Source organism: Anopheles merus, chromosome 2L (genome assembly GCF_017562075.2).
Source record: "Anopheles merus strain MAF chromosome 2L, AmerM5.1, whole genome shotgun sequence".
NCBI lineage: Eukaryota > Metazoa > Arthropoda > Insecta > Diptera > Culicidae > Anopheles > Anopheles merus.
In genome coordinates this window covers 40,588,699-40,614,026 of record NC_054083.1, presented here as the reverse complement: position 1 = coordinate 40,614,026, position 25,328 = coordinate 40,588,699, and the positions used below count along the sequence as shown (strand labels likewise).

Here is a 25,328-nt window from a genome sequence, read left to right as displayed (position 1 = left end):
GTTGGTTGGCTTGTGTGTGTGAGCGAATTCATTGAGCTTAATTATTATAATAGGCATAATTAGTTCGTTCGATAAAAATGGTTCGATTGGTCGGTGTACGACATCGATTAGATTAGTGGCAATTGAGTAGGCAATTATCGTTGACTTTGGGCACTAGACTCGGGCTAGCTTTATAAGGGACCTGTGTGAACGAGTACTAGAAGGAGCAAATTCGATAATAATACGCCAAGAATTCTTTTAAGATGTGGTTTTCGGATGCACTTAACAGATATGTAAAGCATTCGTCCATGTTTAGGAGCGGTCCTTCTAAAAAGGCGTTATATTTTGATTGTGACAAGATTTGAGTTAAGTACGAAGAATGGTATTTACAAAAGATCATAGATGCAGGAAGAGAGTATCAGTACGAACGATCAGCAGTGTCTTGACAGAACCCCAATGTTCAGTCCTTGCCAATGTGTGTGCTTCAACGCGTGCCTTAGAACACGTACGGAGCGGGCAGTCCAGTGTAGGCCGAGTAGGCACCGAAGCCTGGCAGACCGCCCGCAGTGTAGGCACTGTAAGCTGGCAGTCCCGCAGCAGTGTATGCCAGAGCAGGAGCAGCCGGAGCTACGAAGCGTGCCGCCGGGGCAGCAACGACGGCCGGAGCAGCCGCAACGACCGGGGCCGCTACCGCATGGTTGACGGTGTGCGCGTTGTAGGAGGTGGCGTACGGTGCGACGACTCCGGCCGCAGCAAGAGGAGCTGCCACTGGAACAATACCAGCCGAAGCAGCACGGAACACGCACACAACCAGGCAGATCTTAAGGAGTGGGATGGATTTAAAGATTTAAAATTCTCGACTAGAACAGCTTCGAAGGAGTAAAGGACACTTACCACAATCTTGGCAGACATGATGCTTGTTGGGGTTTGTGGGGAACTCTGACGTTCGAAAGGCTTTTGAAGTTTGTTTGTTAGATTGCTGTGAAGCGACTGATGCTACTGTTGGGGTTGCTGATGCGTTTTATACGAATAGGAGACACATGAACAACTCAACCTTTATGCCGGTTTGCATACGGAATTATTGTTCAATTTCATTTTGTCCCACTGAAGTCCACCCTCACCCTAGTATTCGGTGGGGCAGACAGTGTGTGTCATACGATGGGACTATTACAGGATTGCACAATGTATCTCTAGACCGTGGTACACTTTCCCAAATTGAATGCCAAGGCTACGACATGGTGATTGAAAACGTTGATGATACCTCAATTCATCGAATGCAATAAATCTGCGATATATTTCTCGACCTGTTCGACCTGAAGGAAAATCATGTACCAGTACGTACATGAGTTAAATGTGTAGCTATATTCACCGTAAAACTGATTGTTTTTTATGAAATTCTCATCGAATATCATCAAATGTCAGAGATTTTAATTTCACGGCGTGACGCCATTTCGCGGAATGTCTGGTTGCACGGTAATTAGGCCATAAAAGTTCAATCTCCAGTTCCAGCTACCTTGTGCAATCCCAACCCGCAAAAGCTCACTTTCACCACGATTTACGAACTTATTTGTTCGCCCCATACAAATCCTAAACTTTTTATTTTCGCTTGGTCGTAAATCGCGGCGAAAGTGAGCTTTTGCGTGTTGGGGTTGATGCTTGAAAACGATTAAGATACCTGGGCGAAAAGATCTTCTAACCCACGTTGGACGCAAGTCTTAAAATTGTATGCAAAAGTACTGAAAATCTCGCCCCGATTGGGAAATAGAGTACGATAAAATGAAATTGTTTTTTAAAATTTGAATGGTTTAACATTATAAAATGAGTTTTACTTAATGCGTACTCCAATTCTGACGATTTTTTACTCATTTTGCATGAAATTTAAAGATTTGCATGCAACCTGGGTTATACAGGGTCACTTTCGAATGTGCACATAGTTATTCACCTCTGTCAAACTTAATCCAGCTTAAGTCGCTTTGAAAATCCTGCTGAAGAAATTAAAATTATTATGATGGAAATGAAATGTCAGATTAATGTGGATTAACAGCTTGCATGCGGCGAATAACAATGTTTACATTATTTTGTATGCAATTTAAAGACTTGTATTCAACCTGGATTTTCAATTTTTGCATGCAAGTTTGGCAATTGCGTCCAGCCTGGGTTGTAATAAACGGTAACAGACTCCAACTTTGGTCGTCAAACAAAAGACTCCCTTCCCCTGCGCAACTTTGGTCGACATACATTAGACTCCCCTACCCCTCAGTGCAACTTTGTTTATCGTACATTAGACGGTCCTCCGATGTCCCCATGAGCCGGATGTCTATTCGACTTCATGGTAATAAATAAGTCTTCCACTGCAAATGTTCGTCATAATTCCACAGCTCATTCCAACTAGAAGATAATAATGCAGTAACTGTGTATGAAGTACGAGTTGAATTTCTGCCTCGTCCACGTACGGCTGACATGACCGCCACAATACATCAGCTAGTATAAATTCCCTCAACTCGTGTGACGCCTTTGAATGCGCTGGATTCGCCACGGTCAACAGAACAGTAACAGCGTAACCGAATTGAATCACTCTCCCCCATTCCATCACATCTTTCTGGTGGGTAGAAAGAAAACCTCTCTTGTTCGGAGCCCCTGATGGAATAATGAAGAAGCGTGTGAGATTTTACAGAAACAAGTAAACCTCGACAGCTCACACATCGCACGCATTCAAATTGCCATCCTCACGGAATCATCCTACACACCAACACGTGCCGTGACTGTGGTACAGGGATATCAACAATATTGTCTATTGGTGATGCCTGCGAAATACGACGTGGCTGTCTGTCGCCGGCAGGAAAGCTGATAAAACACCCCCTGCAGCCGTTGGTTGATGGAGGTAGGTGGAAAGGGAATAAGGATTTAAGGTTTGTGCTTTGCCGCCCAATGTAGAGTGGTAACAGACGAGCTCGCCTACAAATGTGAACTAGATGCACCGTCCAAGACTGCATCTTGTCGCAATTTATACACCATAAAGCGCTTTGGATGAACAAATGTAGAGTTTACCACTCACCGGGTCATGGGCAAAATTGAATGAAAATGTCATGAAAACTAGATACGAGGATGATAACATAACATGAGAAACTATTAAGAAGACATTAAATCCCGTTAAATGAGGAAATAAAGGTATATTTTAGTTAAAAAGCACACAAAACTTCACAGACTATGAAGAACAAGAAAGTAAATAAGTAAACAAATAAGTAGGTAATCAATAATCAAAAAAATTGGAAAAAGGAAAAAAGTTAAAAAACCTTGACAAATACCAACCAAACATTCTTGCAAACGATGAGAAATACAAAACTCTTCAAAAAAACAACTAACCACCAATAGGGCAAAAGAACAACTGTAACAAATCGTTCACTCCGCGTGCTCACTCCCTTGTCCCCGCTCACCTACTTGCCCCGCATTCTCGTAAGGCTGCAAATGAACGTTTGCCTCCCCGTTTGACCACACAGAGCGTGAGTAGCATTGTAAAATGGATCGCACTCCCCAAAACCAACCAGTCAGTGCGTGTTGCATCGCTTAAAATATGCTGCCCAGTGCTGCAGAGGAACCTAAGCCATGCCGTGCATTAGAGCTGCATGGTCTCGTTCCGGGACTCGGGATGTAATCGGCACGGTACAGATGCTCAAGAGCATAAGGTTTATGGGATGTGCTCGTTGCTGTTACTGCTGCCACCAAAAACTCCCATCGCATGGTGTCTTCGAGTAATAGACTTTCTTTACCAGAAGTGTAGTCTAACACCGGCATGCACGTAGCGCATGATGCCAGAAAACTGTGAGTGTGGGTTTGCCACCAATGGGTTATTGGTTTTATGGAGTAAAAAATGCATACACTGCGTCGTTGCTCGGGTGGTCTTGTGTCCATGGAGAAAGTGTAACCATTACCAGACTGCAGACCGGCAGTTAGGTTGATCGTTAATAGGTTTGTCGGGCTTTTGCTCGCATCTGAACTTGGTTTGTGATGCTCAGCATAAGGCTCGGCTACCGTATGCCACGTTTAATGCGTCTAACATGAAAGATCTGCTGGCATGAAGTAGGCATGATACAGAGAAAAAACAACTATAGAGCTCATTTCCTAAATTTGAAGACGAACCAATGGCTTAATTCAGGACCTATTATCATTTTTATTTCATTCTCGAAACGTTAATATAATTTAACAAAGTATAATGATCATCTTTGGAACCAAATGATGTAAATCGATAGGCTTGGTTTTAGTGAAACACTTGAGTGAGAATGTTTATTGGCGTCATTTGTCTGTTGACTACAGTTAATGTTAAAAGTTATTTTCCCTTCTAAAATTCTATTTCATAGCAATTACGAGTATTTCTGCCTTTTTTTCACTTGGATGGTTTAATCTAAATCGTCTACTAATCCTTTGCAACATGTTTGGCAGCTGTTGGCCATCTTAAGTTGAAGTTGTTACTTCAGTCTTCGATCTGTCTTCGATCCGTAACTGTCGACAAATAAATACGAAATAATTAAGAGTTCTGATGTATTACCTCAAGCGTGTATTTGTTATTATTTGTCTACATTATTCTTAATCTATTTTACTGCAGTTGCTAAATTATTAAGATGAACTTAACATTCTTTCTGTTTCAACAGTTTTCCAATACAGTAGAACGTCGATTATCCGGGGGCGGATTAACCGGCGGGCGGCTTAACCGTGCGCATAAATGTGACAGATGCTCAAACGTACGGCGAACACTTGCAGCGATAGTCAAGTGGGCAACCAGTTTGTTGTGCAGCTTTGTAGTGTCTAGTGGTATTTTAGAAATAAATTTTTGTTCATGAATGGTTGTTAAACCTATTATTTTTGATTAAAATAATATTTTACTAACGATTAATCGATTGATTCCAGGTGAATTAATCATGTAATCAGTGGATTTTATAATTTTATATGAATTTGACATTTCTTGGACCATTATCCGGGCAAATCGATAAACCGGCAACCGTCCGGTACCGAGCTACCCGGATAATCGATGTTCTACTGTAAATGTTTTCCAATCAATTTGTAAGACAATTTACTGACAAAATTTCTTAAATTTACCCTTATTAAAAGACAACTACGCACTCCCAGTCGATGTATATGTGTAACAGCACCATGTAGTTCAATATTAATCTACGCTAGTTATTCCAACGAAAGGTTCACCTCGCATACTCTACTGTAGCATTTGATCTAGCAAAAAAAAAATCCATTAATTAATTGGTGCTTCTCCGCTAATGCAATCTTCCATTATTAAAGCAGAGGGTAAGGAGAAAACGATACGGTGCAAAAGAAAAAGGCAACCACCATGGCACCACTGTCCTCCCGCTGGGGAACTAGGGCTAGATGGAACCCGTGTTCATTACACTTACATCGGGCGGGCTACCGCACGCTCAGCGAAATGGTTATTTCGATCATCAATTTCAATCTTGCGCTACTTTTACGCGATGCTTTTGCGCGCCCGAAAGAACACGTGTTTTCCAGCGTGATCACCAGAAGGTTCTAGTAAGAATGTAGAACCCATCCAATTGAAAGTTCTACATTCTAATTAATTTCTATTGGTACAGGAGTGCGTTCCGGAGCGATTCCGATTTGTGTGTGTTTGTGGGCGTGAGCAGTGTGTGCTGCTGGTTTACGTGCAGCTGGAGGATGGATTCTCCCACGGCGACACTAAACGACGGTGTTGAGTTGTTCAACATGGGTTCAATTTTGAACGCGAGCATTTAAAACAAAATACGATTTAATGACAAAACTTTTCGCAAAAGGCTTTATGAATTCATAATCTCGCTCACACGGGTTTTAAGCGACTTTCCAAAACTGTGTCACTTGGTGGAGCAAGCCGCAAGCGATCGCTCAGCCTGCACAGTTCATTCACCACGGAAGGCTCATTTGCGTCCGTTTTCGGCACCACATCACATCACAGTTTACGGCTCAAAATCGATTGAAATGTAAAACAATAAGTAACATGCTCGTCAGTCGTAACCCTTGTTTAATGATTCCACCAAAGTGGGAGTGCAAAAACCCGCTCCAGCTACTCGTGAATTGGAAAAGTTTATATTAAAAAAGTTGTGCTAATCTTGACTGGCGCAGCGCGATACTTGAAGCAAAATTCAGTCGCTTTTGCTTAACTACTCCGTAGGCTTGCTTCAAAACTCAGCCAACGCTACAGGAAGAAGCATGAAGGGGGGGGGGGGGGGGGGGGGGGGAGGGGAGGGGGGGCCGCGTATTAATAGGTTATTGACATTCTTTTGCAAACTGTGTTCAAACAAACACATCGTAGCTGCCTCCGGGGGTGTAGAGCCGGTACGTCAATGCAAAAGAATTACGTTGTCCCGAAACAAAGTTTAGCAAACACTTCAACAGCTTTCGATCTTAAAGCGAAAGATTGTTATTTGGGAGCGGGGATGATGCGTTCCATTCCATTATTAAACGCGGTAGATACCGAATTGATGCGAGATGAAACCCTTCAACCTGCTTGCGTAATGTCCTTCAGCAAGCAGGGCCCATACACGGTGTTCCGGTTAACATGGGTAACAAATGGCTTAGGTGAAACGAAGCGTAACAAAATGCACCGCTTCCCTCCCCCGAATGGGAGGTGGGAGGACCGAATCTTTCGAAGGAACGGGTGGAATCGAAAATGAGCGTTAAATTGATTCAGGGCAGTGGTTTTGGGAAAGTTTGCTATTGAGTAGAAGAAATGAAGGGAATAACGGGGTGAGTTTAGAATGAAGATTAATGACTAAAGTGATGGTTAATTAAACGTACTCGTCATACGAAAAATAGTTGACAGAGAGTTGGTTTTGGGTTTGAGATCTTGAATGCTTTTAAATCATGATCTTATGTTTGTTATTTTCTTAAAGTAATTTTTTTGTTTATTCGTTTACTCTCTGAATTGTTTTTACTATCATTTTACTTATTTCATATTTTTATTTGCACAAATTGTATTTCATATTTATATTTTTTCATATGTTTTGTGTTTTTATTTGTGTTTGAATTATTTTTAGATTGGTTATCGTAGCTTTGGGTTATTTATAAACTCTCTTATTTACTTGTATGTGTGCTTGTTTTGATGTTTCCTTAAAGCAATATGAAAGGAGATATATTGATTTGGTTTTTTACTTGATTTCTTTCTCTTTATTTATTTTGAATTGTTTAGATTAGCATTATGACGGTTTTGGTTGTTCATTCTCTTTAATTTTATTAATTACTCAAAGACCTAAATACGTGTTTGAAGCAATGCTGACTTTTTTTTACTTATTTACTTATTCGCAAATTGTTAACGATGGTTATTCTTTATTTTCACTTACTGCAATATCTCGAACCACTTCTCACCACCTTCTCCAACACCGTTTTACTTTCTTGCTGGATTAAATTAATGACCTACTAACTCACTTCATAACTATTTTACCATCAATTTAACAATACACTTTGTTTCATGAACTCTCCATCAATTTCAACAGCCACTTGGCAGCTTTCGGTCGATTCACTTTTTGCCACAACCTTCTCGTAAACCTGTGTAATCTGTCCAGTTATCCTCGCTCGGTTTCCTCTCGACCTCTCGACCGCTCATCACAATAGAACAATTCATTTTTAGTCTACCAAACACACAAACCTTACCGGCCGCTCCCCACAATGCAGCATTCTTTGCCCACCGGCATTGATAGTGGGGTTGTTTTGGTGTGCTTTGTTTTCGGTGCTTGCGTATTTCAGATGCCAACGGATGTGAACGACCATCGTTGTGGCCCATCGCATTACACTGAACTGAAGCGGGGCAAAAAAAAAAAAAAAGGGAAAGAGCTGGACAATTCAGCAGCGGACACAGTCCGTGCGGTGGCCCGTCCGGTCCAGGATTCGTCAGGAACCGAGAGCGGGGTTGGCAGTACGATAGTACATCGTTTCCAAATTGCAGCCATAAATAAATCATAAAAGAGGGATTACCCTGCTATCGTTCATTAAAATTCACCTACCGCAGAGATAACAAAGCCCGGTGGCACGCTGGCCTCGGGGATGGGTTAGACGGTTAGACGGGGGAGTGTCAGAATTCATCCTTAGCTTTGTGACCCGCGCCGAGATAAATGAAAGACGAATGAGGCAAAAACAAAAGGGGTACAAAAACGGACGGCCGTGTGGTGGTATGAAGCTAGAACAAAAGTGTATTACTCACGTGGTTTGGTTTGGTTCGGTGGCTGGTGCGGATGGATGTGCGTGCATGTGTCCATCGAACCTCGTTTTCCAATAAAATATGTCATAAACCTCCTGTCCATCGTGAGCCATGTGTGTACTGTAAGTTCTTTTTTTCGCTCTCTGCTCTCTCTCTCTCTCTCTCTCTCTCTCTCTCTCTCTCTCTCTCTTTCATTTCTCTCTCTTTGTTAGAGAACGAAAGTTGAAGCAGAAACACCAGCAGTAGTCGACAGTTTGTGAATTTCTAGCTTTTTGTGGGCTGGTTTGGTTTTATCGCTGCTCCAATCGTCCCTACAAATGAACAAATGAGTTGGGAGTTGGTTAGAGACTAAAGGGAAGGGAGGCGAGGACACTAGTCATCAAAATCCTTTATTCTTGACCTCTGAGTGCATTCCAACACTACCCCACTGCACTGCATAAGGGGGTAGAAAGGTACAAACCGCACCCAGAGAACCTTCCCGCACATCGCACGAGCATACAGGATGAGCAGGAATTAATTTCATTCCAACTAAGCCAGGGCAAAGCCAGGCTCCAGACAAGGCGGGGCGGGGTGGGATAAATATGGGAAGAAATATTCCATGCAGTAATAATGCCCGCCCGGCGACGACACACAATGGCAAAACCCCCACTAAGCCGGAACGTTTTGCTGCCTAGTCGGTGCCCGGTTTTGTGCAGATAAATAATTCCTAACCTTCCCCAGGTGAGTGAGGCTGTGTGTGAGAGAGAGAGCGAGAGAGGGGGCTCTCCGCCGAGCTTTGTATGAAGCATTAGCGTGCAGTTTTTTCCCCATCACAACACTAGCGAAGGTGGATTGCGTTTTACAGCACAAAATACGGTACGGTTTTAAGCTGAATAATGAACGACGGGTGCAGTTGGTTGGTGTTTTGGATCAATTTTTAAACGCAATTAAAACGTGTCAATGGGTTTTTGCCGCTTCAAAGAATGTGTGGGTGTGTGTGTGTGTGTGGATCTCTCACTAGTGTTGGATGTGGGTTATGTTTCTAAAAGTAATTGACTATTACGCATGGGTAAGGTTGTTTGTCGGCAAATTGTTTTTGAACATTTGGATTCAAAGTTTTGTTGATCGTTAGCGGTTGCTTAATCCTTTAATTCTCCAAAGTTTTATTTCTTCGCAATGTTTACAAGCTGCTGAAAAATGGCAAACTTTAAAGATCCAGAACAAAGGAGTTTGTCCTAATCCGTTGCTTATGTTTGGGGCGATAAAAGTTTTCAAGGATATTGGTCCTAATTAAATAGCGCCATGAATTTTGCATGGAAAAACGGTCATAAGTTTGTTTTATGATGAACACATACCTCACATATCGGGAAAACATAGCAGAACGGGTGAGATTGAATAATAGAAGATATTATATTTGGGTGCGGATTATGAGTATTAATGACTTTTATGTTTCACCCACTGCAAGGTGATGCGTGAGAAAAAGTATTTTTAATGTAAACATTGTTATTCACCGCATCCTAGATGTTTTTCATCAGCTGTCAAATGGTATATTAGCTTCAAAATGAAATTTCAGTTTGAACGCATGGTTTTCAACACATAACAAAGAACTGTAAAACTCAATCTAGCTTGAGTCGTGTTGAAAATCATGTTGTAGAAATTAAAAATTATTTTAATGGAAATTAAATGTCAGATCAATATGGAACAAAATTTTGCATGCGGCGAAAAACAATGGAACCTATTCCGTTTTAAGTACGTAGGCTGAAATTTAAGCCTGTCAAGTGTTTGCGTTGTACAGCAGTTTTCGAGCAGCTATCTATGTGGGTATAATGAATCTGTGGGCTTATCCCAAGGTGTATGTATTTAGAAGGTTGATTTTTATCGCTTCTACTTCTGAATGATAATTTTAAGAGTGTTTTGTGTATTCGTCAAGCCTCAAGAAAGCTCTTTGGAGCAAAAGTTTTCACCCATGCTGTCACAAAGTGATATCCAAATTCGGTTATAAAAACATGCTATGAGACCACTCGGACTACATACACTTTGATTCTGGATTCCATCACCAGATCTCTTTAATGTACCTTGGGATAAATGTAAACACCACCTTGTTTTGCCATTTTTCGAGCAGGCACTAGTATCTAATTCTAGCTTTGAGGCTAGAATAATCAAGGCTGAAAATTGCAGGCTAGTTTTGTGTGTGTGGTTTTGTATGGAGTGTTTACATGATTTCAGCCTCCAAATGTGAAATTCCATACAAAAAACTGACTAGAATCGTGAAGGGCCCCAATGTTTACATTCAAAACTGACTTGGTAAACCCTGTAAGTTCAACCACGAAGAACTATAAAAAAAACTCTCGATTATACATTCGTAGCTTGAAGGATATGATTAAAGTGAGGTGCATCTTGGAGTAGGCTTCAAAGCTTCATTGAATTCTTCATTTCTTCGCTGAAATCCAAACCATTTAAGATTTTCTATTCCTAAGCTCTAATTCACGCATGAACAAATCTGATATCTAACACTACATGATGCAAAGCTGTACAATCATCCAAAACGAAGATTACCCTAAATGAAAATAAGAAAAATAATTTTTATGTGCTCGATTTACGTTCAACAAATACTTACCACTTACTTACTCATAGAAATACTTACTACTGCTGTAAAACATAATTAAAAAAAAAACCACACACACTGCAATCACATTGTAGATATCTACCACCGACGCACAAACGATATAATAATAACCCTTGTGTTTGCTTCCACAGCTTTTCGTAAGCTCTAAGTGTAAGACTGTGGAATTCGAATTTCATCCCGGCTAGCTTATCGGCTAACTGTGCCTTACCGTACTCTGCCCTGTACCATGCTTTCAATCCTCTTCCTAGGCTTAGAAAACTTAAAATGCCACATCATATCCCCTGGAGACTTCTCCTCCGTACTTCTCCAAAAAGCTCTCGGGCTAGCTAATTTCTCGCTCAAGTGATAAACTGGTGTAAATTTAGGCACAGATTGTGCTGGACGCATTTACGTACCCATTAGCCGACACGTTCCAAGTACGTTCCTGCTGTACGTAAGATGCCGAACAAGCTGTGTGCCCAGCTGAGGAGGAGAGTGTACGGGGGGAGAGGTGCAAAAAAATGCAGAAAATCTACACAGCAATACAGAACAGCTAGATTTGCAAGCTCCAGAAGGGTTCGGGTACAAATCAGGTGTGTGTTTGTGTGCGCCGGTGTATCGGTGTAGTTCGGAGATAACATCCAACACGTGAAGTACGGCCCCTAAAACAGGCGCACACACACAGTAGTTGCCAGTTGTTAACCATTTTATTGTGGCTACACCATTTTTGACTATCTCTGCCCGGTAGAAGAATAACAAAGTACCCTTTTTCTCCCCCCTGAGATGGGACGGGAGTGCAGGCTCCAGCAACAAATGGATTTGGATTAGGAGAAGGAGAAGGCAACGTGGAGAGTGTAGCTTCCCAGTACGCATCCGGACAACCGGAGGTCATTGTTTCGTTATGGTGAAATTATTCAAAAACCAATTCCCTTCCCACCCATCCTACAGTGCCCTTCGCCATGGTACGCTTACGCAGAGCTGGGATATGTGTGTCCGTCCGTACGAGTGTAGTTTTGATTGTAAATATTGAAAATTTATTGCCATCCTGGCCACCGCTCACCGTGTTCCATTTTTCCAACCAACCGTCAGCATTCGCATCAGTTGGAAGGAACACTGTAGCCCATTCGCATGTGGTAGAGGTGTAGCCGATGTAAGAGTATTATAAATTAAATTATACTGTACTAGGTTCTGCCGTGACGCAGGTTTGTATGTACCTCCCAGATAGGACGGGTTTTTGGTTCCGATTTAGGGGTATGATTGTAAGTGAGAAGCTTGTGGTGAATTGGAGATGAGTTGCTTGTCCATCGGTAGTGCAGCCAGGGCAAATCCACATTATGATTCCGCCTGCCGATGCTGATGGGGCCATATGGATGATGGAGAAAAGAGCCTGCAAACAAAAGCAAAACAGAAGGGATTCCGGACGGGTAGCATTCCATATCTCCCGAACTCCCGAAATAGCTCGCTACCGCTATAATTTACCTCACTCACTTTTGTTGTAACCATTGCGTTGTGCACAACGGCGTGGAATTCGGGCGTTGGAAAAGTGGAAGTTATTAATGCTTCATCATCGGTTTAAGCAGTGCTATCGGTGTCTTGATTTTATGGCGCAGCACGTCATTTCGGTTCAAGCTAAATGGGTTGCCGATGGGTGAATGGTTTGGGTGTGTCTGTGTCTAAAAGTTACCCAAATGAGTCGTAAAAAACTTATGCTTCTGTGTGGGGCAGTAATAGCCACACGATTAGCGTGCTGTGAGCTTTACATCTGCTCTGTTTAGGGGAGCGTGTTTTAACAGCAGTTTGTAATTGCTTGTGGATAAGATTCTACACAGAGCAAAGGTGAACGTTTTGGAGGGTGTTTTCATCAAAAAGTTATTATTAAAACGTTCAACCAATTATTGCTTGTTTAGAAAACATTCAAACTATGGAGATAATTTTAAGGTTGTAGATTCATTATGATACATAATTTGTGGGTCATTTGCTCGACTCTTTCTAATGGCAAGTTAACTTTATATGATAAGAATTGGACGCCGTGGTGCCGATTTTTGGATGGGCTATTGAATTTGTCCAAAAAGGTTGCTCTAGAGTCCAATTACCTTCACATAAAGTTCATTTATCGTAAGAATGTTTCCTATGATAACTCCTGAAAAAAATCCCAGTAAACAAACCAGTTGAGAGTTTTTTCAACCTCTTTAATTGCTAAAAAACAGGGCTAGCAGTTGGTTAAATTATTGTAAATATCTACCAATTTTTATTGGCATTTTAAATGAAATAAGCCTTTAGTTTGTAGCGTTAAGAGCTCTCAATAAACATAAAAAAATACTCATGTAGCTTCGGCTACATTATTTAACATGATATGTGTTACTAAATAAACCCAAGAAAACAGCGAACTGGTAGACAACTTCCAATATCGACAATTATAACTGTCTACTTAGAATTGATGAATTTTTTTTGGCCACTCCACAGCAACTTAAAGAATTTAATTATAATTTAGCTTAAAAATCACAGATAATAATGGAAATTTAACAAAATCTCATGTAGTAAGTCAATATTTAGAAAATAAAAATGTGTCTTTCTTTGTTAAATGGCTGTAGCAAATCGTTGCTTGAACGAAATTTTATTATCCTATTTTTTTATAAACAATTTATCACAATTTAACAATTTTATATGCAATTTATCACCGAAGCTAGTCAACAAAGGAAAAATGCACTTGCTCCACACTCTGTTTATTAACCCGAAACGATATTCACACAACTCATTCATCAATCGATGTACAAAATAGAAACAAACCAAACAAATCCGTTCACACAAAAATTCCACCAAAATACCCACTATTCCACCCACACACTTGCACCACTGTCCACGGGGAAGGGGTGGCGGTGGTTTATGCAAACAAAACCAATAAAACCGCATAACCCGCAGCGAAGTGAACGGCCAATACATCATCCGCGCGATCGTCCAACGGGAACCCTTCCGGACGGCTTCCGCTTTGCACGCGCTAGCTGTTTCGCAAATAAAATCACTCCATTGCCATTGCCACCACCTACGCTACCACGTACTTCGGAAAAGCGGACGTGACGGTATGCGAGTAAGCTTCCGTACCGAATGGCTGCCCCCTAAAGTCTAAAGTTAAACCGCAAAAGAGGGGTAAGCCGAAAAAAAAGTGCGGAGGAAAAATCACTTGACAAAACATTTGCACACACACACACACGCACTGTCACAATTGGTAATAATCGAATCGTTTGGTGCGGGCTGGGATCTCCCAGGTTTGGCGATTGAAAATTGAGCTTCCGGGTGAGCATAATTCGATAACCAGCCGCAGCTTGGCTTTTTTTTGCTATCCCCTCCCCGGCTAAATGGCCATATGCCTGGAAGGGACATTCTACGACACGCTTAACACCAACTGGCACCACCACCGGGAGGCACTGGATCGACCGCACCGATGGCTTTTCGGTGCAATAAAAATGATTTGTCTTCGGCAATTCGATAATGCTCCCCGGATACGGGATGCTGGCAGGCGGCTGGCTCTCGGTCGGACCCGTGATCGCCTTCATCGCCCTTTTTTACGCTCCGTTGTTTACCCGGAGGGTGGGAGGGGAGTCACTAGTACAACACCATTATGCAAAAGAGACACGCACACTTTGCACACACACACACGAAGCGCAAAACGAACCCGCGTTCACAAAAACCCCTGCAAATCCTTTTCCAATGCTTCATCATCTTGCGTGTGGCCCATTTTCAATCCCGAGTAGGCGATGCGGTGGCGCTGCGAAATGGCGAGCGCCGCGACCGGTGCCATGAATTACGCGGTCTTTACGCAAAGTGGTGACAATAAAATAATAAAAAACATACATAAAAAACAACAACAATCCACGCCGTGGAACGCGCGCGCGCTGATCGTAATGGGATTGTGTGTGTTTTCCCCGCACTGGCCGTGCATTTTCAGCATTGGAAACGATACATTGAGTGTTGTGCGTTTGGAGGTTAAGCTTTTTTCTCTTTAAATTTCATGTTTTATTTGCCCTTTTATTTCTTTCCCTTTTATTGCGGCGGAGGCGCGAGAATTGCGTGCCGTTTGTGTGTGTGTGTGTGTGGAATTGAAAAATGGTAATATTTCTCACCCAATGCGGGCTGTAAGCATTTTGGTTTTGTCCTTTTCTCTCCAGCTCTTATTTGATTGTGCGTTCTGTAATTGACAGTTTAATGAGTATTGATAGTTTCAAATGGGCTTACGGTGGCATATAATTTACTGCGCGCTTTGGGTTCAGATGTACGTTATTAATTTTTAGAACAATTAATTAATGCTGATGAGAGTACTTTTCATAACCTGTTGTACATTTCAATGACTTTTACACTGTTTGGAATCTTTTAGGCATAGTTTGAAAGGGTTTTGAGCCATTTTAGGAACTATAAAATTGATTGTAATAGCTCAAAAATGAAGCAATTTGTGTCGGTGCTTTTCTAGCTCAAGGTGTCGGTTTACCGTCAAAATGCATCAACTCATCGTGAGAATTTAAGCAAGAAGAACTACTGAAGGAGTGGCAGCGATATGCAAGTGCAAGTCCATAGTGCAAGATCAGACTATCGAGCAAAATGTCACAGTCGCTCGAATCGTTCATAAGAGTCCTCCGATCCTCCTCATCGCCCCTTAACGTCACACTGGAAGGCGTCATACGAATCGTGGGTGTAGACAACGACCTCCAGAACCCAATCTTTTAACAGTATCTTCAATTTTTAAGCATCTTAGACTACATTATCATCATCGGCCCGAGATAGGGCCAACTCGGAAGCACCATACAAGGGTTAAGGTTAATATTACGCTAAAATATAAATAAATAATTGGTTCGATTTCTCGAAGCCTTTTGTTTACGGAACCGGGGAACTATAATTAGACAAAGGCACCTTTAGGATGTTGGAGGATGCGAAGGAATCGAACCAACTCACTTACGGAATAGATCAGCTGGAAGGGACACCAACTCGTGCGTGTAATTATGAAGTTCTAACATAGCAGCATCTTCCCTTCTTCAAAAGTGAATTCGAAAACAATCTGGTCTGATTTCTTACAGGTATGTTGAGTGCTTGTCTTTTCCTAATTAATTCTTCCCTGTTTTATCCCTTAGAATGCCCAACAACTTCATGAACAAAGCAAATTTATCCTACATTTTGGTTTGAAGAACCATTGATGAACCATTTTTAAACAGTTTTCTTTGTGTGCTAACCTTCCTGTGCTTTTTTTTCTCTTCCGTGAGCTCATTAATTTGTGTGCCTGTGGAAAGTATTCCTTCAGCATAAAACGTCATTTGGCGCATTCAGCAACGATTTAATAGTTCGTTTGCAGTACTTCTCATTTCGTGACGTGTTAACCCACGTCTCGTATTGTACAAATTAGCTGCTAATTAGATTCATTGCGCTAGCGTGAGGTGTTGCTGGTGTCGTCAGTGAGTCACGCAATCTGCAGACAGTGGGAAGAATATTTAAAAATTAGTTATCATCAAACGTATAAAACAAAACAAATCCCTTTTCACAACAAAAGTTGTGCCGTAGTCTGCTGTTGTCTTGAGCAAAACATCAAAAACCATACTTTAACGGGACACGACCGACCCTGCTAGCCTGGCTAACTCAATGTCCAAAAGTAAGCCAATCATCTCCAGACCAGTTCCGCTCCAAGAACGGTCGAGTACGCAAACTGGCTTCGCGTCAAGTCGCCAACATGTCTGCTCGGCCGCGTTGCCCCTGTGTATCGGTGGTCGGTGGTTTTGGTCCCCAACCCACCCGCGGGCCCGTGGCTTTGGCTGTGTTCGCTTTGACGCACGGTAATTGTGTGCGACAGGGTGATCCAACCAGTGATCGTGACATGGCCGGCGAAAACGTCCAAACACAACCCGTGGTGGAGAATTTAATCGAGATAATCTGATAACAACATTACCATCCAAACCGAACCACCGCGCAGGGTGAGGGGAGAGAAATAACGATGAAATAGGATTAGCGTGTCTGAGTGGGGTGGGCCGGGTGAAATCGGGGCTCGAGAAGGAAGGCCGTTGTTTTGGAAAATTAGTAGTCGAAAGGTGAGCCCGCTCGCTAATTAGGTTCCGACCCGGACCACGAAGCACGTCGGTAATGGAAAGCGCTGCTCTGCTCGCGAAGGAAGCGTAACATCGTCCCGAGGGTGAAAGCAGTTAGTGTGGTGATGGTGAGATGAGTCAAACTTTGAGGCCAACCCACCGGATGGTTAAACCACTGTTTGGCCATACTAAACGAAGCTGAAGCGTAGTGAAGCAATTTTCGCGATGTCCGCGCGGGCGTTCGTGTGAGCGGACAGGTGCATTAACCAGCTTGAGCAGCGGCTGCGGTCGACAGCTGCAGCAGGTCGTGGACAGTCTATAAAGCATTGCAACGTATCCCGTGCTTCGTACATTAGGCTCTGACAGGAGTGGATTGATTCAACAGTTTTGGGTGGCGCCAAAACAGATCGACCAAACCAACCGACCGAACCGCCGACCGACCGGAGGAATTAAATTATGGTTGTGTTTGTGACAGGGATTCCCTGTCAATTGTTTTAACCACCTTGTGGGATGAAGAGAGAGAGAGAGAGAGAGAGAGAGAGAGAGAGAGAGAGAGAGAGAGAGAGAACGAGAGAAGCATAGGAAAATGACATCACAATCAATTCAACGTCACTCATCGCTGTATGGTGTGACGTATGTGCATTGAGTTTGATAGATACATTCAGAAACAAAAATTAACCCGTGGGTATTGCTTCCCACAGGGCAATGGCATCGTTATTTCATCCATTTTTCTATAATGCTTTGGTTACGTTATGTCAATACTGTTTAATAAAATGTGCTTGGTAACTTCACAATCAAGCAGTTAATCATTTCAATACGTTTTAGGTCATTCTGGCTTTGTTTCGTGATTGAACTGGAGATCAAACTGTTGATTGATTTGATTAATTTAATTATTGTTTGATGAATTTCATAAGGTCATAAGGCCTCAAGCAATCGCTTGACGCAAAAAATGTAAATTTAATCATTTGTTTTATTACTTAAGAGCAGTTTTATCTGTCAGCTACATCATTTTACATTGATTTTTTATTTTTTTCTGACATTTCGTTGGTTTCATTAGTTTTTGTATCTATTTGTCGTAGTTTCTTTAACTCATTGTGATCGTTTCTTACTTCCTTTCTTATTTGCTTGTTTAATATTTCTTCCAATAAATATGTGTCATTTCATAGAGTTTGGACCTATTTTTTCGTAACTTTCTGTTTGTATCTTGTTTTTTTTTTAATATAGAGATTTTTAATTTATATTCCATTGCTATAAAAAGACTTTTAACACATCGCAAGAAGGTACTGTAATGCTGACGTGTAGAAGAAAATCATTCATTTATAGCACAACTACAATTAACGCTTTCTGTAATTTCTCATTCTGCTTGAGATTGCCGCAAGTGTATTATTTTTGCTACTAAAATTCAAACCTACCATTAATCATCATCCATTCCCCTAAACATCTCACACGCGGAGGCAAAATAGTGCACCCAGTAGTTACGGCCACTAATAGCAGTAGCAACAGTACACCAATAACAACAACAACAACAACAACAAAAACCCCTGGAGTAAACCACTTCCTGAACGGTTCCCTTTATTGAATGTTTGCACGGCACACGTTAGAATGTGGCGCAAGTGACACGCGACAGCTCGGCGCGCAGAGGGTGCGCACCAAGCGCATAAAGCAAAACGGAATACCGAACCACACGAAGGAGCGTTCGCTAATTAACACCCAGCCGGAGAAGTAATACCATTTTAATAAGCATTTTTCGTCCAGCTGCGTGACCCGGGCTTGATTAGAAACTGCCCTTTCAGGTGAGCACTTTTTGTGTTTAATGTGTGTAATGTTTTTGGGATAGTTTTTTGCTCACCTCGCACCGGGTGTTGCTTAAGACCAGCTGACCCAATTCCCGCTGCGCTAGTATGTCGTGAGTTTTTTTTCGCTTCTGCCACTAAAACACTTTTCGAGCGAGCAAAAGAGCAAGGGTAAAGTGTAATGCAACTGTGTAAACATGTGTAATGCTTTAATCACCCGCAACCCCGAGTTCGGGTTGATTGGGCCTTTTCACATGGCTGAACCTGACCTTTCTGGCGGCGTTGATAGTGGCAGTGCCCGGGCAATGGCGACCGTTCGGATGAACGCACAATCTAATCAAAGCTGCTCATCATGTGTGTCATGAGAATCGTGCCACGGTGTGCGGTGCAATTCGCGCGAGCTTTTATGCTGCGGGAGGGCGCTCTTGTTGATGATGGCTGTTGTTTTTAATGCCATCGCGGTTGGTATGATGTTTATTGCACGCGATGTACTTCTAGATTAGACATTTAATTTGCTATTTCAATTTATGCTTGTGTGTTATTATACTACCGACAAATAGCTACTCTACCCCATTAGGCACGCTATGGGTGATTGTACAAAGACAATCAAGTGACAGTGCGTAGTTTTAACCACTTCCCACCAGCGGCAAGACTTTTCAATTTATACACCTAAAAGTACAAGTTTTTATTCTGTTCCTCAACTCGATTCTGATCATAGGATTTCCTCTATCTGGCTGCATCTAGCAGCGCGACCTTACCAACCGGTCGCCGGCTCGGACATTGTCGAAGCCGGTTAATTAACTCCGGCTCGAAGCCCTTTCATAGCGGCAGCCGCTTGTTGCGGGGGATTGTTTTTTTTATTTTTGTTTTATCGCCATCACTAGTCTATAACCCGTTTTGGACGAGTTTCAGGCTCGCAATAACCAACTGGACCTCACTTGGTCTTGAATGGGCTCGAGGGATCGAGGCTGAACATTTCCAGTGCACTGCGCGCGTACAGAACGCTTGTGCTGGGCTTGTGCATTTTTTTATTGCCTCGATTCTTTTTGTTCCGTCGACCTTCCCGAAGCTCTCACTCTCACTTTCTATGCTTGGGGAAGGCAGTAGCCGGCAGCTGTAGGGTTGAGGGTTGTACGATGCTGTTCAACCGACGAGTTGAATCGGCGAACCGCAACTGCAAGTGCAAAGCATCCAGCGCTATTCCGACAGTGGTGCAGCACGGTGCTGGTACATATAACTTTTTGTAAAACAATCAAAAATTGTCTAGATTTGAGTCCGAATCTTGATTCTTAATTATGAAGGTTTGAATATGATTAAATGCTTTGTGATGTGTTTCTTTTAATTATTTTTCTTCCTATTATCATTCTTCTCGCTTTTTTGTACTTCTTCTTTTATTCTTTTTGTGATTATTACTCTCCTCTTTTTTGCCAATTATTAATTTTTTTTTCATATACTTTATATATTTTTATTTATGTTTTTTTTCTCATGCACTCCATATTTCATTTTAATTATAATTTGACTGCTTCTTTATTTTGTGAGAAAATGTCATAAAATACATAAATTAATTAATAAATAAAAAATATATTTACGAGATGTACTGATATAATTGTTATAATCCATTAATATAACAAAAAAATCCAGAAACACAAAGTTTAAATCTACTGTCGTTAAAACACCACCGAAAATCGTACGCTTGTACCAGCTCACTTTTCCCTCACTGTATCATACCGGTCTGGCTGCATCATACACCGCCTAGCCAGCACCCAATGGCTCATGCAGCATACGCGCATTGCGCGAGCATTTTCGCTTCTCCTTCCGCCCTTGCAAGCTATACCGAAGAAACACCTCCCCCCCCCCCCACCACAACGCAATAGTGACCGGACCGGACAACGCAGCGCAGAGATTGCAAACCGAATGGTCGAAATTTAACGATTGCTGCGCCACACAAAGTGGCTCAGTTCGCTGCCCGTCGCTGAACCAGTCGCACCCAGTGTATCATACGGTCTCGCAAGCGCAGAAGCTAAGATACGCTAAAGTGCTACAGTGCTGTGTGTGTGTTGTGATTAATACAAAGAGATTGAATTTACCGGCCCTCTGTTCGTCGCTTGACGTAGCGTTCAAGTCACTAACGTGCGGTTTCGCCCATTGTGCTTTATTTGTCTTGCAAATTGTACCACCCCGTCAGCGAAATGGCCTACAAAGGAAAAGTGAGTGTCGAATGGTGCGAGAGAAAGCGTAATGTTCTAAACGGTTGCCCAAATGTTTATTTATTTTGTTAAGTGCATTGAACTGACGATCGTCACGATCGGACACCCTGCGTGTGTAGACATTAATGGAGCCAATCTGCAACTGGGTCATGATCCAGTTTGCAGCCGTTTTCGTTTGCGCGTTAGATCTTAAAATGTGACCAAATCGTTGGCCCCGGAGGCCGTACATGGAACGGATGAAGTCGGTGGACGCAAAGGTGTTACGTAAAGTATAACGACCCAAACGGTATCGTGCCATGGTCTTGTGCCGCGCGCGGGCTTTACCGGTGAGCCACTGTTACGGGTGGTGAATGGCATACACTTGGACTGCCCGTATGCGAGAGAAACCGTGATGTCGTTGCCAATGCCGGCTGTCTAATGGCTTGCGGTGGTGTTTGTGGTGTTTTGCAAAAATCTTTGAATGATCATGATGAAGATATGAATAAAAAGGTCAATTCAAAATAGCGAGAAAGCAAATACAGTTGTACAATACAACATGTGTGTATACAGAATTGAAGCAAAACATTATTAAAAATTCCATTCCAAAGGAATAAACGTAGTCTTCTGAAAAATACCTCATCGCATTGCAATTTCATTGCATATGCTCAACGGTAATGCATACCATACGGCGATAAGCAATTCCATTCCCATCCGAGAACAAAAAGAACGCACTCCTTCCAAAGATGAAAAGCATTCACTCGATCGAAAATTTTCGTTGCAAAATGTTTGCTCGAACAATTTCTCACAGTAATTTGATTGCTGCGTTGGTGCAGGCATATTCGACGACAACATTACTGCTCTACTCGGTCCACCGCGCATCGGTCGGTTGGGTAGAAAACGGGAGGAAAATGGCATTTTATACCGCCTGCAACCACAATACATGCAACTTATTATGGCACGTTTTTCCATTGGATCCAATTCAACCAACCCCAAAAGTTGTGCTCGCAGCGTGGGCACTATTGGAGATATATGCCATGCCATCCAGTCCGTTTGAAGTTTCGAAGAGCAGCAGTCGCTCTGGCGCAGCATTTTACGCAGCAATTAATTAGGGGACATTTTCACCCAACCGGGCAATGGTTAAGTGGTGCAAATATTCCGAACAGTGCACCGTGCTGAGTTTTACAGTTCTACAGTTTGCTGCCTGCACTTCCATGGATTTACTTGTCTTTTTTGTTTGTTTTATATCGTGCATGATGGATTGGCACGGTAAGTAGAATTCAAACGGACTGGCTACAATATAGCTAAACTTTTGCATGCGCAGTGCCAAACCACTGGAACGTTCCCGGGGTTTGTTCAACGCTCCAACCTGCATGGGGTCCGTTGTTCGTGTGTGTGTGTGTGTGTGGTTGTCGAGTGGTGAACGGACAGAGTATCCTTGGCAGAGGACCGTAAAATTGTCACTCTATGTTAAATAAAATCTCACCACTCCAATGGTTGACCAGTGTAGGTGTAGTTGTTTCTGTTCTGTTGATGCATCGCATTCACTTATTTATCCAACGTGACGAGTGTATCTCGTACGGAAGAGGAAAAAATGGAGAGAGGGAGTGAAATTAATTTTCCAAACTAACGCAAACATAGCCCATGGAGAGCTGGTGAGTCAATTGGCCGGAAAAAATGGCCACCGGACCGGGACGGGAAGATGGGGAATCTGTGTTCAGCATCATTTAATTTTGGAGCCCAACCCGAGAGGTCCCAGAGCCATTTCGGGATCAATTTATACACCCCTCGCCCGCTGGTAAACGGTCACGTAGTCTTGTGGTCTGTTTGTGTCGAAGGATGCGTCCCCTAATCACGCCTGCACTCCCTTCTCCCCCTCTCGCTCACTATGCGGGGTGTGAAATGTGCCAATCTAAGCAAATGCGTTCTAAAGCTGTGCTTAATCTGGGTGAAATACGCAAAACATATAAAATTGGAACAGCAAGGGGCGAATGAAAATGTGCACACACACACAGGATGGCACAGTTCCACGGGGCGATTGGAATTTATTTCAGTTTGATGGCTCATGAAACTACTTGATTAACTATATTTTTCCCAAGGCGGAATTTTAAAAGCACAATCAGTTTAATGAGTGGGAAAAAACATTTGAAAAGGACTGTTAAGGAAGAGCAACTTAATATATTCTTTCTACTCGGAAGTAGTTCCCAGTGAGCAGGGCTTTATATTTATTTAATTTATTATGAAATAATTGATTAAAATAGTTTAAAAATAATTAGAAAATTAATAATAAATTCAATTCAAATAAATAATTCAAATAATCTTATTAATCGAAAACAAATCAATAATAAGAACTTTTCAGTGAATATATTTAAATTAATTCATGTAAGCTGTCATCTGTTCAAGCCACATTGCAACGCTAACCAAGCACGTACTAAGCAGCAAAGCACATGCTTCTTCAAATAAATTGATTAAATCTACCACCATCTTGTACCTCGCACTCTCGCCCTCAGCTCACGAGCAGCTGCATCCGCTTCGCCGCCGTTGCGTTGGTGGTGTTTGCACTGGCCGTCACTGTCCCACCGTGCAGCGCCCGTCCCGCCATCGAAGGGGACGAGTCGGTAAGTACACCAGAACAACACACATGCCATATCGTTCCAAGTGCACCCTCAAACATGAACTCCCTGTTCGGTTGTCGTTTTTCTGTTACAGGCTGACGGTAAAATTGTCAATCAGAGCGCAAACATTAACCTGCCCCGGTCGAGCATACTGGACAACATATTCAATGTAACGGTTTTTGTTGTTGTTGTTGTGTTGCTTTCTTGCACTGTGCAAAAGTTGAACTCCATACTGACGATTTCGCTTCTCTCTCTCTCTCCCGCCCTTTGCCAGATCCCAATCCAAACGCTGAAGGCCGTCAACGATCTGGTGCAGAGTATTGCCGGAAATTTGCAGCAGGCCGGTTCCGGCAGCTACTTCCGGGCACGGTCGGGCAACGTGCGCAACATCAACGTGAACGTGGACGAGGAGGAGGAGGCCGAGGGCGCGAACGAGACGGACGGCAAGAAGAAGAAGAAACTGGACGAGAAGAACTAGACGAACTTGCTGGTCCGCGCGGTCAGCGTTTCGGTCTGCACTTTGCATTCCAGTGCCGCAAGTCCACCCGAAGTCCACCACACAAAAGCAGGAGCAGGAAGTGGCAAAGTTTAATGGCTAAAAAGCCGCACCAAACACATCCACGGCGGGCTGATTGCACCGTAATGGTTATAATTTGAACGTGCACGCTGTCCCCGGTGCAAATTTGTGTAAATACTGATGTTTCTGTTCTGCGATTGATCGAGCGAGGGGTTCTTTTATGAGGGGCGCGTTTCGACGAGTTTCGGCATTTTAAAACCGATTTTACCCGCTCGAAAACACATTCATACACACATTCAACACGCGAGTTGCGGTAGTAACGAAATTAAGTGCGCTTATTTCCGACGAATAAAACCGCCATATCATCTCACCTTTCCCATGCGTGTAGCGCACGTGTGTGCTTTATTGAACCTTGCGGGTAACGGTGTCAAGGGGTGTCGGTGTGAAGTGAGTATTCATGGTCTGATGTACAGGAGAACAGAGAAGGCGTTGGATTGTTCCTCTCAAGATGGAAGATTGTTCTGCTTGTTGATACTGATACAGTGCCCGTGCGTCAGTGCGGAGTTGTGTTCGGCGCCTTCACTTCCAGGTGACGGCGGTTCTGGTTCTGGTAGCTTCGCTGTCTTCAATTACCAGCAGTGAGGTTGGAAAATTATACACCTCTGATGGAATAGAATCATCTCTGCTTGCTGATGTAAATTGATGTTGTGGTGATGTTGATGAGCTCAATTAAATGCGATGACCTTCAATCCGAAAAATTGGTCGAGCGAGGGAGAGATAAACAAACAACAATAATGCTCGCACCGAAGGCGGTGGTACATGAATGATTTTAATCGGCAACGTGAAGGTCTCAGCAGAGGTTAATTTGTGTTAACATTAAACATTCAGAGTTAGCATAGAATTAGCATTTTAAAAAATTACTTTAAATAACTATATGTTTAATAACTTAAACAAACATATTATTAGATGATTAGTAGTAGTTTTGATTATCAAAAAGCTCTTGAAAAGTTTGCATTTCTGAAGAGGGTTTAGATGATTTCAACTGTTTTTTTTCTATGAACGTTTAACTTACACTCATATTTCATTGACATTTTGAATGGATATTTTACAGTTTAACATTAATATCAAATAATTTATTAACCCACACAATGTTATTTAAATTTTCAGCTAGGTTTTAATGATTTAAAAATAATTGAGACTTTATCAAAATTTCTGAACGCTACTGAATAATTTCAGAAAATTCATTTTGCCGCTGTACGCCTCCGTCTTTCAAAGTTTCGTTCCATTTTTTACTCTTGCAGTGTGTGTATGGCAGCATAAACCCTGCCTGCCTGCATGACCGATTGCACCGAAGTGCATCGTGGCAACCATTAACCTCGTTTGGCTAATGCACTTGCCCACCCGTTTCAC

General features: G+C 42.4%; 2 protein-coding genes across 2 annotated transcripts; one reads left to right on the top strand and one right to left on the bottom strand.

Annotated features, from left to right (window-relative positions):
• Positions 1–290: 290 nt before the first annotated feature.
• On the bottom strand, positions 291–1,009 carry LOC121593465 (cuticle protein 16.5-like). Its single transcript, XM_041915801.1, has 2 exons — positions 874–1,009; positions 291–799 (listed from the first exon to the last, which is right to left on the bottom strand). The coding sequence occupies exons 1-2, from the start codon at positions 889–891 to the stop codon at positions 476–478; spliced, it is 342 nt and encodes a 113-aa protein (XP_041771735.1). The 5' UTR covers positions 892–1,009; the 3' UTR covers positions 291–475.
• Positions 1,010–20,548: 19,539 nt separating this feature from the next.
• Positions 20,549–24,293, top strand: LOC121592638. The gene is made up of 4 exons (XM_041914273.1): positions 20,549–20,810; positions 23,297–23,404; positions 23,496–23,570; positions 23,676–24,293. Exons 1-4 carry the CDS (start codon positions 20,793–20,795, stop codon positions 23,877–23,879), a joined length of 405 nt encoding a protein of 134 aa, XP_041770207.1. The 5' UTR covers positions 20,549–20,792; the 3' UTR covers positions 23,880–24,293.
• Positions 24,294–25,328: the final 1,035 nt, after the last annotated feature.

Coding starts and splice junctions, on each gene's coding strand:
- LOC121592638 (XM_041914273.1), top strand. Junction 23,405..23,495: donor CCATCGAAGGGGACGAGTCG/GTAAGTACACCA, acceptor TTTCTGTTACAG/GCTGACGGTAAAATTGTCAA. Junction 23,571..23,675: donor TACTGGACAACATATTCAAT/GTAACGGTTTTT, acceptor GCCCTTTGCCAG/ATCCCAATCCAAACGCTGAA.